The 16,380-nt window shown below is 40.8% G+C and overlaps 1 protein-coding gene across 1 annotated transcript; it reads left to right on the top strand.

Moving 5' to 3' along the window:
• The first annotated feature begins 10,318 nt into the window (after nt 1-10,318).
• LOC135173631 (interstitial collagenase-like) lies at nt 10,319-16,380 on the top strand. The gene is made up of 9 exons (XM_064140680.1): nt 10,319-10,485; nt 10,778-10,926; nt 11,020-11,145; nt 11,819-11,980; nt 12,345-12,462; nt 13,411-13,544; nt 14,765-14,924; nt 15,878-15,978; nt 16,188-16,380. Exons 1-9 carry the CDS (start codon nt 10,334-10,336, stop codon nt 16,286-16,288), a joined length of 1,203 nt encoding a protein of 400 aa, XP_063996750.1. The 5' UTR covers nt 10,319-10,333; the 3' UTR covers nt 16,289-16,380.

Below are 16,380 nucleotides of genomic sequence, written 5' to 3'. Positions count from 1 at the left end.
CAATAGGCATCACTGAGCAGAGTCTGGCTCCATCCTGCCAATCACCCTTTACATATTTATAAACATTGATTAGGCCACCCCTTAGTCTCCTCTTCTCCAAGCTAAAGAGCCCCAGATCTCTCAGTCTCTCTTCACGAGAGAGCTGTCCCATTCCTTTAATCATCTTTGTGGCTCTACACTGCCCAGTTCTGGGGGGCCTAGAACTGGACACAGTACTCCAGATGTGACCTCACCAGGGCAGAGTAGAGGGGCAGGAGAACCTCTCTCGACCTACTAGCCACACCTCTGTTAATACATCCCAGAATGGCATTGGCCCTCTGGGCCACAAAAGCACACTGCTGGCTCATGGTCAACCTCCCATCATCTAGGACCCCCAGATCCTTTTCCCCTTCACTGCCTTCCAACAATTCAGTCCCCAACCTATACTGACGCCTGGGGTTGTTCTTTCCCAGGCACAAGACTCTACACTTGTCCTTGTTGAACTTCATTCAGTTTCTTCCTGTCCAGCCCTCTAGCCTGTCCAAGTCTCACTGAACGGCAGCACAGCCTTCTGGTGTGGCACCCACATGTCAATATTTCACCAGTGAATGGAAGTCCTCATCAGCCAGAAGAGAGGAATGGGATGGGGCCACCAGTCCCTTTCATATTTGTCTAAGTGCTCCATGCTCTCTATCTGTGATAATCTCTGTGGCCAGCCTCATGGCTTTCTAGCCCTAGGGAACAGACATGCAGCAGCTGTCAGTTCAGTGCTGCTGGAGTCAGGCATTGCAGCGTGGATCTAGACACTGAGCAAGTTCTATCTGAATTCTGCCAAGGTCCAAAGCATACTCTGACACTCTCAGTCTTGCAAAGACAAATAGTGCTGCCACACCTTGCTGTGGAGGTGGCAAACAAGACTCTGCTGACTAAGAACAACTACTATCAAAATTATTAGCTTTTACTACAGCACCTCAAGGAGAGGAAGTGAGTAGCTCTGATTAGTGTTTTATATTGGCAAGGTTAGAGAGGCAATTTCAAGTCTTCTAGCCTGAATGTTCCTACTGAATTAGTAGGAAAAATTTCAGGATGCCCCTGCTTACTGCAGGGGAATTAGACTAAATGGCCTTTGGAGGTTCCTTCCAACCCAAACCATTCCATGATTCTATGAATACTGTTCATACATTCTTTATTGTTTATTTCATGCTGCACTTGTTTTCTAATTCTACTTTTCTTTCATGTTTCTGATATGACTTTTTGAGTGCTGTCACAACTGCAAGACTTCATCAGTAGAAGTGAAAAAGATGCATGAATGGTTTGGTTTTCCACTTTATGTTTTCTTACTTTCTAAAATAAGTCTTTAACCATCCTGGGTTTAAGTGGCCTTTTCAGCCATTCCTGCTCCTCATCCTCTCTACAGTATCTATGCCATTCATAGAACCTTCCTTGTAGTTAACTGCATCATATGACATATCTTTTGGCTCTGACCTTTCCAGTTCTGTTTGGAAATATTCTATTTCACAGTATCACAGTATCATCAAGGTTGGAAGAGACCTCACAGATCATCAAGTCCAACCCTTTACCACACAGCTCAAGGCTAGACCATGGCACCAAGTGCCACGTCCAATCCTGCCTTGAACAGCTCCAGGGACGGCGACTCCACCACCTCCCCGGGCAGCCCATTCCAGTGTCCAATGACTCTCTCAGTGAAGAACTTTCTCCTCACCTCCAGCCTAAATCTCCCCTGGCGTAGCCTGAGGCTGTGTCCTCTTGTTCTGGTGCTGGCCTGAGAGAAGAGAGCAACCTCCTCCTGGCCACAACCACCCCTCAGGTAGTTGTAGACAGCAATAAGTTCTCCCCTGAGCCTCCTCTTCTCCAGGCTAAACAATCCCAGCTCCCTCAGCCTCTCCTCGTAGGGCTGTGCTCAAGGCCTCTCCCCAGCCTCGTCGCCCTTCTCTGGACATGCTCAAGCATCTCAATGTCCCTCCCAAAATGGGGGGCCCAGAACTGAACACAGTACTCAAGGTGAGGTCTAACCAGTGCAGAGTACAGGGGCAGAATGACCTCCCTGCTCCTGCTGACCACACCATTCCTGATGCAGGCCAGGATGCCACTGGCTCTCTTGGCCACCTGGGCACACTGCTGGCTCATGTTCAGGAGGGTATCAATCAGCACCCCCAGATGCCTTTCTGTTTGGCTTCTCTCCAGCCACTCCAACCCCAGCCTGTATAGTATTTGGAGCAAAGCAGGCCTGTCCTAGACAATTTGTTATTATTTTGTAGTTTCCTGGCTCCTAAATACTCATTTAACTAGTCCCTTCCTTGGTTTTGATGGTTTTCAATTAGTTGAGACTCTTTGCTTCCTTATTTCACTGAGTATGCACAGAGATGATCATATTAGTTATTGTATATAAATTCTGGGATTTGTAGAAGTAAAGCTTGAGTAATTCTAGCACTATCTGCCTTAATACAACTTAGCTGGTTTAGTGTTGGCTGTTGATCTCTTTTCTGCTTCACAATTCTTACATGGAAATCTCAGGTACTACGGCCAAGTCAGCCTCATTTGAGTGAAGGCAGGCTTTTGAAGTGGAAGTCAGTGAACTATATTCAATATCCTGTGCTCTTCTGAGGTATAGTTTGAAATCTGGACTCCAAGTTGGTATTTGCATTGTCTGTGGATACTCAGTGCAAGCATTTCAGTTATAGCTTTCTCAGTCTTCTAAACATCAGATTTTTTTCCCATGCTATAGCACCTTTCTAGTTTGTTTTGCATGGAAAATCAAGTGAAGACATAAGACTCTTCGCAAGGAAAAGGCTTATCAAGTGACTCTCTTCTAGAATTCAGATCACAAAAAATATTTTTTTCTTCAGTGTTGTGTTTGGAATAGTCTCATTCATTGTGGTTTTCATCCTCTTGTCTTGGACCGCATTTTGCCTACATATGAAGACATCTATTTCCCATTCATTTGCTAGGAACTCCGTAGGGCATCCATCAGACACAATCCCAGTGGTCCATCCTGCATAGTCCAACACTACCTATCTCAGGAAAAAAAGCAGTTTCATTTAGATGTTATTTTGGGGTTTTTTGTTTTACACTTTCACCCTGCCTGAAAGGGACAAAAGTGCTTTGATATTGTTCTTGACATAGTTACACATATATCATCACAATAGGTAGGGCTGTGGTAGTGAACACAAAAGTGGTTGTGTGATCATTTAGACATACAGAGCTAAAAGACCTCAGAAAGGTTACCACCTGGGTAAAACTGACAAAGGTAACTGATACATCCTAGCAAAGAAGAACAAAATCAAACTGTGTCCATTTATTTACCTACTGTAAGTAAGAAGTTGATCCTAGTGAAATGTTGGCTTGGATTTAATGAAATGGGGGTGGGAAAAGCCCTTTCTGGTTACAGAAACATAGAAATAGCAGCTTCCTGTGTTTTGGTGAGCTGAAGGCAACTCAGTACTGCAAAGATGCATCTCTCAGCTACCAGGGATATTCTAGAAAAAATTAGTTAAAAGGTGCCAAGGTGCAGACTTCATTTCCAGATGATTTCCTGGCAGCCTCTGCCACCTAGCTGGTCTCCAGTCACCCTGTTCATGTTTGCTGCCTTCCAGCAAGACAATTGCCCTTGCAGGTAGGTGCACAAGTGGTAAATGTCCCATGGGGTATTTGACACTGGTGCCATGCATCCACCTGGGAGTTTTTGAGCACATAGCAATTCCTGTATGTGTCAAATTGCCCAGAGCCCCAAGCCATGTGCAAATATATTTTGTAGATCAGTGTGGAGACATTGATCTCTTCTTTCTGCATTTGTCAGGGCAGATTTTACATCTCCACAGCTTGTGTGTCAACTGCCTAGTTTAAGGCAAAGCATGTAAATTGGTAAGATTAGTTCTGCAAGGCAGACCAGAGCCTGTCTGCCATCAAGGAAGTCAGGCACGGGGCACAAAAGAGCAGGTTTGCATCCAGAACAACAGCTCAGCTGCAGGATGAAGAATGTGGTTGTCCTGTGTCCATGGAACAGGTGCTTGGCATGGAAAGTGGCACTCCTTCCCTTCTCCTTTTACTGAAATCACTGATGATGCCATGTCTGCAATTGTGAAAGTCACTGATGTGTAACTCAGGACTGCCCTGCTCTGTGATTTGTCATGTTGAATTGCTCTTTTATAATAGAATCATTGGGACTGATTCAACACCTGACATCCTGAGCCCTATCGCAGTGCCCTTTGGACTGTAGCACGCTTTGAACTACAGCATTGAGCTTCTTGTACTGCCCAGAACAGCACCCTGATTCGTAAACAGTGACGGATCATTCTCCCAGAGCAGAATCAACAGCATTTCTGCAAAGGGAAGGTTTCATTCTGGGTGATGTTATGCCACAAACTTGTACAAACTTTAAGACATTCAGCTTGGGGGTTTGCCTTTGAGCTTTTCACTGTGGTGTTAAAATATACTTAGCTTTAAGAGAAAATTCCTAACAAATTCATAGAATTCTCTGATTTCATGCACCTGTTTGAATATTGCTGCACAGTGACATGATTAATACTTTTAATACTTCAGTCTCTTCATGGAAAGTTACATCCTCCCAGGATAACATTCTGGATCTGCAAAGCAATTTTGATTTTCTTGCTTCAAAATAAACTGGAAACACATGAGGAGACTAAGATCCATCTTGTGATCCTGTGATCTGGAGGACTGTAAGAGCACTGAATGGACATATAACTACTTCCTGCAAGAATGGTGACTGTTCTGCAGAACCACCTGCTACTGAGAAAGCAATTGATAACATCACTGGGACAGATTATAACAAGAAACAGTTCTTAGAATAAAGGAATTACCACTTTTAATTCTGTGTAACATTAAAATTGCAGAACTACCAATCAAAGTTCCCTTTTCTACAGTGAACCTGTTGTGAGAAACTTTGATTTAGGGAACCCCCCACACACACACTATGATTCACACTGTGAACATTTTTTTTCTATATTTAGCAAGGAGTGTGGGTGGAAGTTTCTCCTTAAGGAGGGAAGAATGGAAGCCATTAGAACATTTTAAGGTATTATCAAAGATAATTATCTGAAAAGTGGAATTATTCTAGGGAAATGTGTGTAAATAAACCAGGATTATTGCTAGTCCAGGGAGACACAAATCTGTACTGCCTGAGGATACAATGAAAAGACCTTTGGAAATGCTGACCCTCTCTTAACAACAACGTCAACCTCTTCCTTAGACATCTCGTTTGGATTTAGCAGTGATTTAGCAGATGGGTTCCAGATCTGTCAGGGTTATTTGTGGTGACCTGTGTGAGGTCACAATGCAGGCAAGAACTACATCTGAAGAACAATTAGGAGTAGGTAAGGGTAAAGTTTATCTCTCTTCATTGGTTACATGGAGATTTCTGGCAGACTTCAGCCAGGGCCAGTGTATTACCTGGCTCTCTGACAGAGGTGAAGTTTCTGCAGCCCCATGCCTCTTGATCCAATTAGCAGTGAGACTTGAGTGTGTATTCCCAGTGGGCACATGTGCTTACAATTGCACAAAGACACTATGGATCACCCAGCAGCTGAGGTCAGACATCCTACCCAGCCAGCCACTGCCTTAACATGTGCTGGTACCCCCTGCTGCCTCATGCACACATATTCAAACAGATCTTTTCACTGACACCAGATCTCACAGCATCCCCAGGTGCTGACTTGGGTCCCTCTGGTCTCTATGATATTCAGCCTTGGCTTATGGACAGTTTGATACTCAGCTCCCAGTCTTTTACCCTACTCATTGGCTCATCCAGCTGGATCTTCATTAATGTTCTCACACATACATACGCACACAGACACAAGGTCCAGGCCTTGGTTCCATCTCAAGGGCTGTCACTAAGACCTACACACACACATTCTTTCACACAGGACAGAGGCCCTGGCATGGGAAAATGACTAGAAATGAGATTTAGTGAAGTGCTTGTACAAACTGTGTGGATCAGATGCAGGTGCAACACAATGACTCCTGAAACAGTGAGTGACTCTGTAGACACCACTTGGCACTCAGCAACTGAGGGGTCTTGGTTTCCTTTTGGCATATTCCTGTCCCCTGTTCGGATTTGAGCTTTGTTTTTTGAAAGAGAAAAAGTGCCCATGTACTAGCTGCCACATCATGGGAAAAGCAGAGGCTGGAAACCTACTCTTCCCTCATTCAAGAGAGATGTGCCAAAGCACACGCGGTAAGAAGGCGACACAGGCAGTGAAACTGAACATGACCTTTTAGCCCCAGAGTGTGGAAACTCCCAAGAAGGAGGGAAACCATTGCTTCTGCTTCCTTTTCCTGATGTTTAAAGTTTTTCACTTGATGATTCTTCAAATACATAAACAGCTCCCACAGCTAGTGCTGGAGTCCAGGTCTTTCTAGTCCTGCCACGGTCTGCCTTGGGTAATAGTCTATTTAAAGTTTCCCATCTCAGCTGCTGGGTGCATCTGTATAATCTGCAGCTCTTCTTTTCCTGTATATGTTTAAATGTGCCTATGGTGTCTTCAGGAAATAAAAGGGGAAAGGATAGAAGAAATAAGGAGTTAACTACTTAGGAGGAAAAAAAAAACAAAAAACAAAAAAAAAACCAAAAAAACAACAAAAAAAATGAAGATATTAAATCAGGAACTATATAAACCAGCCTACAGAAACACAATGAAGGAGCGATATTTACAAGCAAATAGAACTAGTTTAGAAACAGAGTTACAGGAGCATTTCACAAATCCCAAAAATTCTCATCTATCTGGAAAAAAAATTATAATGATACACATTTGTCCTTCTGTTTCTCAGACTAGCATTTAGTGATTCCTTTTTCAGGTTTCCAAGGATCTTCTTCACCTCTGACAAGGGCAGGAACACCAAAGCCATTCTAAAAGGTGTCTAGCCTATACCTGATAGCTTCCAGAGTTAGAAAACACACAGGCACTTCAGGCTATTCATGCTGATGCTTAGCTGTCCTTGCAATTAGAAATGTTTCCTCAATTTAGGGGTCTACACTGTGGATTTGGTTTTGTTGCCATCACGGACAATGAAGTCTAGAGCACATCTCAACTTTAAGTCCATGGCCAGTTGAATCACTCTAGAATCTATTGTCCAAAATAGGAGCTTAGACACCTAAATAATTTGTTATTATCTACACAATGAAGCACTTAAAGCTGATTCCACTTTATTACTCATTTACCTGCACTCAAGGCACTCACTTCAAGCTGGCTGCCATGACACGGGAGCTGTAATGATCTGCATCCTCCCAGAGCAGCAAGAGGTCAGGTAGGATCCCTCCCTAGAGCATCTCAAATGTCACTAATACTCAGGCAGCTGAATCCCATATGGTATGCTTAAAATTAGTCACTATTGTTTAAAACCATTCTAGAGTCCTGGAGAACAATCACTGTTTCCCTTATAAGAAAAATATTTTTTGTGTATTTAATAACGTTTATCATGGCATCCCTCACTCTTTCTTCCACGAAACAGTGAACACAGAACCACAGAATGGTTCCTTTAATCTTCATTTTCCAGACTCACAAAAATTCCTTTTGGGCTTCAAGGCCTCTTTCCTAGCAGAGCTCATCTCTCTGTCTGGATACAAACACCTTATTGCAGATGAGATCTTATTCATGCTGGCAAGAGTATAAATGCTATCTTATTTACTGTACACCCACATGGAAGAACAGGTTATGAATTCCAGTAATATGACTGAGTTCTCTTAACATCAACTACCTGAAGGGTGGTTATAGCCAGGAGGAGGTTGCTCTCTTCTCTCATGTGGCCAGCACCAGAACAAGAGGACACAGCCTCAAGCTATGCCGGGGGAGATTTAGGCTCGAGGTGAGGAGAAAGTTCTTCACTGAGAGAGTCATTGGACACTGGAATGGGCTGCCCGGGGAGGTGGTGGAGTCGCCGTCCCTGGAGCTGTTCAAGGCAGGATTGGACGTGGCACTTGGTGCCATGGTCTAGCCTTGAGCTGTGTGGTAAAGGGTTGGACTTGATGATCTGTGAGGTCTCTTCCAACCTTGGTGATACTGTGATACTGTGATATTGTAATATCAGTCAAAAGCTTTTCATCATTTTAGCACTTAGCTTTGCTAGCATCGTAAGACTGTTTCAGACAGAAATTATACTGAAGTGATGGCAGCCTTTCTGGAGTTATGATGCTGAATACTCCTAGATAAGGTTGGTTCTTTTTACCTTTTTTCCCTAACTCTTATTTGTATCACATATTATGATATAACATGCTATATTTTGTTAAATATTAAAACATATATATCTTATAAACAGAAGAATGTTATTAACAATTCTATATTTTATTAGCTACTATATGTTAATTCTTTATTTTATATGCCAACTCCTACATTTTATGTCAACTACTATACAGTTATATATTATAATGACTCATAATTTCTTCAGTTCGTCAAGATCTTATACCATCTCAAACCCTATGAGGAGAGGCTGAGGGAGCTGGGATTGTTTAGACTAGAGAAGAGGAGGCTCAGGCATGACCTTGTTGCTGTCTACAACTACCTGAAGGGAGGTTGTAACCAGGTGGAAGGTGGCCTCTTCTCCCAGGCAACCAGCAACAGAACAAGGGGACACAGTCTCAAGTTGTGCTGGGGTAAGTATAGGCTGGATGTTAGGAGGTAGTTCTTTACAGAGAGAGTGATTGGCATTGGAATGGGCTGCCCAGGGAGGTGGTGGAGGCACTGTCCCTGGAGGTGTTCAAGAAAAGCCTGGCTGAGGCACTTAGTGCCATGGTCTAGTTGACTGGATAGGGGGATAGGTTGGACTGGCTGATCTTAGAGGTCTTTTCCAACCTGGTTGATTCTATGATTCTATGATAAATAGTCTAAATATATTATTCACAAAACCAAACCTCAAAAAGCTGTGAAATGCAGCGCCAGATTTTAACAAAAAGTTATTTCCTTATTTGTTAAACACATCATGATATTGCCCAAAACAGAAGGCTCAGGCAAAATAAGGACAGTAACATTAGTTAAACACATTGTGTCACTACCTGATGATGAAACAGCTATGCATCATTTTTACTAATCAGAGGATATTGTACAGCATGAGTCACTGTCATCGATTTACAACTTAGCTATATAAACAGAACTGAGAATTGTGTCCAATAGCTCAAGAGTCAAACTAAGGCAGACAACCATAGAGAAGGATGAAGACAGTTTTGCTTCTTCTGTTGCTGTATGTGGGCACCTCCTTTGCTTTTCCTGCAGTTCCAGAAACAGAAGATGAAGGAAAAACCCTACAGCTTGTAGAGGTAAGTATTCCTCAGTATATTTCCAAGTGAAAGGTAAGATAGCTCAAGAGACAACTACAATCTCAATTCTTTTCAGAGGCTATGGCAGAGATTTCAAGATAAAGTTTTTCCTATCAATCTAGAAAACGTGAGAATTATATTACTTACCCTAAACCTACCTCAATATTTCATAACATCACTTTTGATATTGTCAGTAAAGTAATAACAAAAATACTGAAGTATGAGTTCTAGCAACAAGGCTCTGTGGCTCTGCAGAAATAGTCTAAGTCATCAACAATTTAGAGTTCAGAATGTGCTTTGAAACTTGTGATATGACTGCTCTTAGAACATAAGGGAGTCAGCTTCCTTGAAGCAGGCACATGTTTCAATGGTTTATTGAATGGATCTTCTGTGGAATACTTTGAGACAAGGGACATCTATGAGCAATACACCTCTTACATAGGCATAGCACTATTTGTTGGAGACAAAATTGCTGACATACAGTAGGAAGCTCTGAGTTTCTAATATTATATTGCATAGCTAAAAATAAGTAGCATGATTCACTGAGTGCTGAGTCTCTAGCAGTAGTCTCTTCCTTTGTTGGGTGCCCTGACTGTGTGGAATCTCCCTGCCAATTTCTGCTTGAAAAAAAAAATACAGGTAGAAGTTTCCTCTTAAGTTTTGCCATTAAACTTTAAAAAGCAATCCCAAATAAGTTGTGGTTTTAATGATTAATTGTGAAATTTAAAGACACTTTTTCACATTTCTTCATACATTCATTCAGAGAAATGAGAAATTCAGAAAATTATATGAAAAGTGTAATCTAAATCTGACTTGGCTCTTTTCACCAATTCCTGGAGAAAATAGGTTGGTTTTGCTCCTGGTAAACTCAGGGTATGTTGATATGGAAAGGATTCAAGATTACTTAGAAAATATGGCTGAAGACAGAACTGATATGCCACAATGCTCTTCTTTTCTTCTTTTCAAACTCTGATTCAGAGCTATCTACAGAATTTCTACAATCTTCAAAGGGATCACCATCCTCATTTAAGAAGCAAGGATGAAAATCACCTTGTTGCAAAACTGAAGGAAATGCAGGCATTCTTTGGACTGAGAATGACTGGGAAACCTGATCCTGACACCTTGGAGATGATGAAAAAGCCCAGATGTGGTGTACCTGATGTAGGGCAATATGTGTTCACAGCAGGAAATCCCAAATGGAAAAAAAATAACCTGACATACAGGTAACTTTTTCTAATCTGGTTCAGAAATAGACAAAGCTTGTATTCCAGCCTGGGGGAGTCTAAATTAAGTACATTGTGCCGTATAAAGGCACCCAGAGCGATTGACTGATTCCTAGAAGACAGACACTCTAGAAAGTGATCTCTAAATTGAAACCATTATTAATTTTCATTCATAGAAGACATATAGAACATTTTTTACTTTTGCACAAGCTGGGGCTTTGTTTGTTTGTTTGCTTGCTTGCTAAAATGCTGTACTCTTGATGATATATATTGTGATGGGTTTGCTTTGAAGGATTTTGAATTACACTCCAAAAATGAGACAAGCTGATGTAGATGAAGCAATCCGAAAAGCTCTTCAGGTCTGGAGCAACGTAACGCCATTAACGTTCCAAAAGGTTGAGGACAAAGAAGCAGATATAATGATCTCTTTCGCTTATAGAGGTAATATTGATTACCTATTTACATGTTAAATAGCCACTTGCAACTACAGAAGTCATTTAAGATTCTAATTGATTCTTCTCTTCTTTATTTTAGATCACCGTGACAACTCCCCCTTTGATGGCCCCAACGGGCAGCTGGCTCATGCCTTCCAGCCTGGTGAGGGTATTGGTGGAGATGTGCATCTTGATGAAGAAGAAGCTTGGACAAAAAATGGAAGAGGTAAGGATGTTGTAATTGGAAGCATTTATATGGTTTTACCTCATACAGTCATCATTCATGGGATAGTTTATGAGATTGATTACATGAAAAAGTGAGCAAAAATAACAGAAAACAGTTTTTTAGCTCAGACTGGTTTATAATGGCAACTAATTCAGGACTTTATAAATACATATTTTGCTCAGATGACACCTAAACCCTGGATACAGGAATATCCAGTCAATTGACTCAGTTCTTGAGTCAAATCCTTTGTCTTTATTAACATAACACTTCAGAGTCTGATGCTCACTGGGATACTCAAATATCACCAAAATTGTCGTTTTGGTGTTTGTTTTGAAGGGTTTTTTTCTGTTGGGTTGCTGAACCAACTTATGGTTGGCATGAAGCTCAGTCTGAGCAGTTTGTGTGATAGCAGAAGAAACAGGATTTGTGTTTAAGACATAAGGACACTAGAGAAATGGCAATGAGACTACAGTTAAGGATGGACATTCTTTAAGTACTCATATAGCTCTTCTGTTGCACTATTTTTGAGTTGTGATGTGGACAGCATGACTTACAGCCTCTTTTGTACATATATAGTGTATCTTGAAGGGATGTGTAAGCGTTTCCTATTTAGTAAACTGTACTGAATATTGGAACAAGTTTTGACTTGTTGGATATTATTTTTATCTTACAGGCTATAATTTGTTCATTGTTGTTGCTCATGAGCTTGGTCATTCATTGGGTCTGTCCCATTCAAGTGATCCTGGGGCACTGATGTATCCAGCTTACTCTTACACTGACCCCAGTGAATTCCTTCTTCCTCAGGATGACATTGATGGCATTCAAGCCATCTATGGTAAGAAAAAATATTTTTACTTAATATCTCTACTTAGAAGGCTGCTAAACATTAGTAAGATTACATATTAAATATGCTTATTCTGCCAAAGTAAGAATCTGTTGCAGAATACCAGATAACAGAAGAGAGAAAATTCCTGGTAGTTAGCTTCAGATTAACCCAGTTCTGTAAAAAACTCTTTTTGGAAAAGATGAACAAAACCAATTTTATCAAGATCAAAATTCTGCTTTAAGTGACAGACCATTAGTTTAATACCACATGTCCTTTCACTATCTGTAAAGAGGGTTCTTTGTGTCCTCAGAGACCTTCTGAACACTGTCTTTTATCTTTTTTCATGCTAAAAGATAACATATTCTTCCTACAGGACAGTCTGATGCTGCTGTGCAGCCAACAGGACCCACAACCCCAGAAGCTTGTGACCCAAATTTGACATTTGATGCTATTACTACCCTACGTGGAGAAATAATATTCTTCAAGGGCAGGTAACCACAATAAGCATATAAATCATCTCTTTTAAGTATTCAGTACTTACTGTAACCCACGAGGGAATGCTGTCCTTTTGGAATGTAGTGCAAAGAGAAACACCAGGAAACCACCATGTGTTCACACAAGGGAGAGTTTTCAAAGAATTAATCCTAAGAGCCCTAGCTGATAAGAGCAGAGAAGAAGATAGGTTTTCAACTGCTGCCGTGGGCATTGCTGTAACTCTGAATTGAATTCAATGAAAGGCAATGCAGGAGCATTTTGTATATCCCTTTAGCAATGTGCCTATAGGTCACTCACTGTAGCTTTATTGCTACTCCTCCATACAAGAGCAGGGGTAGAACTCACAGCACGATTAGATAGAAAATGTCTGTTAGGTGGTTTCTGAATCCCACTCTTAGCCTCCTTGTCCTGCAGAGAAATAGAAGGGCCTAATTTTTAGCATGTAACTGAAGTGTTACATTTAAGAGTGCAGTCACTCTAAATTTCCCTTACATCTAGTGGAGGAGGATATTCACATCCAGGCATTCATGAACTATAATATGCTGTCTACGACTGCCTGAAGGGAGGTTGTAGCCAGGTGGGGGTTGGTCTCTTCTCCCAGGCAACCAACAACAGAACAAGGGGACACAGTCTCAAGTTGTGCCAGGGGAAGTATAGGCTGGATGTTAGGAGGAAGTTCTTCACAGAGAGAGCTATTAGCCATTGGAATGGGCTGCCCAGGGAAGTGGTGGAGTCACTGTCCCTGGAGGTGCTCAAGAAAAGCCTGGATGAGGCACTTAGTGCCATGGTCTAGATGACTGGCTAGGGCTGGGTGCTAGGTTGGACTGGATGATCTTGGAGGTCTCTTCCAACCTGGTTGATTCTATGATTCTATGAATTATTTTGCACTTATGATAGGAATGTAACTATTTTATTATGTAACTATTTTATTTTGTTTAAACCAGATATATGCTGCGTAAGCATCCTGCAAGGGCAGAGACAGAGCTCAATTTTATATCGCTGTTCTGGCCAAACTTGCCATCGGGAATTCAAGCTGCTTATGAAAATGTTGAGACAGATGAAGTTTTACTTTTCAAAGGTAATTTGATCTGAAATTTCCTAATTTTTCTGACCAGTTTGTCCCTGTTGCCTTGCAAACTGTGAAAGGACGGAGCAAAAATGCTAAGGGAGATTGGTGAAACAGAGAATCTTTCAACTCTGCAAATAATTAAACCAAGAGAATCATAGAGTTATATTGCTGTAAGGGATCTCCAAAGGTCATAACCTTAAAAACCTTGCCCCTCTGTTAATGCTCTGAGCAAAAACATATGAAAACACTTTCCTTTCTTTAAGCCCAGGTCCCTTCAAGAAGCAGAAGGATTTTTGCTGAATTCAATTGGCAATACAGACATTTGTAACACTACTGCTACTGCTATTTGTTAATATTTGGGGGGGGGGGGGGTTGAAGAAAGAAAAAATCAAACAACAAAAATGTTGGTGGAAATATGTACTGTGAGAGGAAAATTGCTCTTTTCTTTAAAGGTCTAAATTAAATGCCTCAATTTTATTTGCACAAATTGTAGTGCATTATGTATTACCACATATAAATATGTTTATTACATCTAAAATTATCAAAACACTTTGATTAGATGTACTTTTCTTAGTAGTTTATTTTCATCCACATTGTCTCCTTTTCAAAATAGGATCATAGAATCAACCAGGTTGGAGGAGACCTCCAAGATCATCCAGTCCAACCTAGCACCCAACCCTAGCCAGTCATCTAGACCATGGCACTAAGGGCCTCATCCAGGCTTTTCTTGAGCACCCCCAGGGAGGGTGACTCCACCACCTCCCTGGGCAGCCCATTCCAATGTCAAGTCACTCTCTCTGGCAGCAACTTCCTCCTAACATCCAGCCGATACTTAACCCAGCACAACTTGAGACTGTGTCCCCTTGTTCTGTTGCTGGTTACTACATGGCTCTACAATTAAATAGCAATTACAGAAATTTAACAAGAGTCAATATCCCTATCCAATCTAAGTGGATTAACTCAGCAACCTCCTGCCCTCCCCAAGCTGCTACTCAAATAACACGTTATATTGATTTGACGAACGTTTGGCAAAGTATTATCAATACACCTGATGAGTCTGAATGTTTTGCTCATGAGAACAAAAGACCTTTTCACTCTCTTCATGGTGTAGTCCCAATGTAACCATTAGAGCAGTTTTGTAAGGTAATACACTGAAAGAAACAATGCTGATATCTAATACACATTGTTTGCTGGCCATCTGAGACAAAATTAAATGCTGTCTTTTTCAGAGGATAAATACTGGGTTCTCAGGGGATATGACATTGCACCTGGCTATCCTAAACCAATCTATCGTTTGGGGTTCCCGAAGACCGTTAAAAGGGTTAATGCAGTTTACAGCGATGAGACCACAGGAAAGACATACTTCTTTGTAGCTGACAGATACTGGAGGTAAGATTGAATGTTCAATTACTAGGAGCCATATCTCCTCTTGTCCCTGAAGACCAATGTATTACTATAAAATTTAGATGCAATGCTTTTTGAAACCAGGTATATTCAAGAAATTTAATCAAGGGTGTCTGGAAGTTTAAAACTTTCAAGCATTTGCTAGGAAATGTCAACTTTTTGATTAATTGGTTTTTTTTTACATTCATTAGGTTTCTGCAGCAGGAATGTTTTTGGTTTTGTGTTGTTTGGGTTTTTTTTGCAACTGAATTAAACATCAACTCAATAAAAAAGTGATTTTCTAGTCAGTTATTCATTTTTCTCCATCACAGTGCTGCTTTTATGTGCAATATTGTGATGTGGTGCACATTTTCTTCACTTTTCAAGTATACTAAACTCCTAATAAAAAGTTTCAAAGTAATTTCTCTATCAACAACATATAAATATTCTGCAGTTCTACAGTTAATTATAGTCACAATGCCAGTGTAGCTCACAGTAATTTTCAAAGAGTAATTTTGTTCAAGGGCAAAACTGTCACTAATACAAATGTTCCAGTACTGTACTACCATCTTCTACTCCCAGGTTTTATGTTTTGCTTTTATGCTGGACTGGGTATCCATTGCCTTGAAATTGAAACTCATTTTATGTGCAATAGATGTCCAAGGCTCTGGACAGACCAGAAATGTGTTAGTAGATTTCTGGGTTGTTGGGAGCTATAACTTTACCTGAGTTTACCCTGAGGATGTTGGGAGCTATAACTTTACCAAAGGCAAGATTTTCAAATCTCAAGACACTAATAATATGAGACCCTTAGTACTTACCATAATCAGGCAACTCTTTTAGCTAACCTTTATAGGACTGTCAGTAACAGCAGAGTTGTATATGTGTTTGGATTTGTTTTAAACTTTAAAAATGCTATCTACCTCCTTGCAAATGGCAATGATGTTTCTTGTGTTAAGATATGATGAAAACAAAAGATCCATGGATCACGGCTATCCCAGGAAAATAGTCTCTGACTTTGGAAAAATTGGCAGGGTTGATGCTGCTTTCCAGAAAGATGGTAAGTAGAACATATCTTTAATCTGGCTTACTTGAATATTTGGGCTTATGTAGGGATAATAATTTGTCTTCAAAAACCTGCTATTAACCTTAATGACATGGGAATGAAAAATAGCAGGTATGCATGGACTGTTGACATTGGGTTTGGTTTTATTTTCCCAAATACTGAAGTGACCTATCAAATGTAATTGGATTACATTTTATTTCTAGGCTATGTCTACTTCTTCCATGGAACAACTCAGTTCCAGTTCGACCCTCGTGCCAAACGGATTGTCAGACTAATGAAAAGCACCAGCTGGTTTAATTGTTAGCTGCAATGTTTTTTCTATCGAATGTTGTCACATGCTGGATTTTTCAGCTTTTCATGACTCAGTTCAATGTGGATTTCTGTCCAAATTTTGTG

This window comes from Pogoniulus pusillus, chromosome 3 (assembly GCF_015220805.1).
Source record: "Pogoniulus pusillus isolate bPogPus1 chromosome 3, bPogPus1.pri, whole genome shotgun sequence".
Lineage (NCBI taxonomy): Eukaryota > Metazoa > Chordata > Aves > Piciformes > Lybiidae > Pogoniulus > Pogoniulus pusillus.
The sequence above is the reverse complement of the archived record's forward strand: the minus strand, read 5'-3'. Positions and strand labels throughout refer to the sequence as shown.

What these genes read in the sequence shown, in the direction of transcription:
- LOC135173631 (XM_064140680.1), top strand. Translation starts at nt 10,334, where the DNA reads ATGCAGGCATTCTTTGGACTGAGAATGACTGGGAAACCTGATCCTGAC. An exon ending in TTGGACAAAAAATGGAAGAG is followed by an intron (nt 11,146 to 11,818) that starts GTAAGGATGTTG and finishes TTTATCTTACAG; the next exon opens with GCTATAATTTGTTCATTGTT. An exon ending in TGCTGCTTTCCAGAAAGATG is followed by an intron (nt 15,979 to 16,187) that starts GTAAGTAGAACA and finishes TTTTATTTCTAG; the next exon opens with GCTATGTCTACTTCTTCCAT.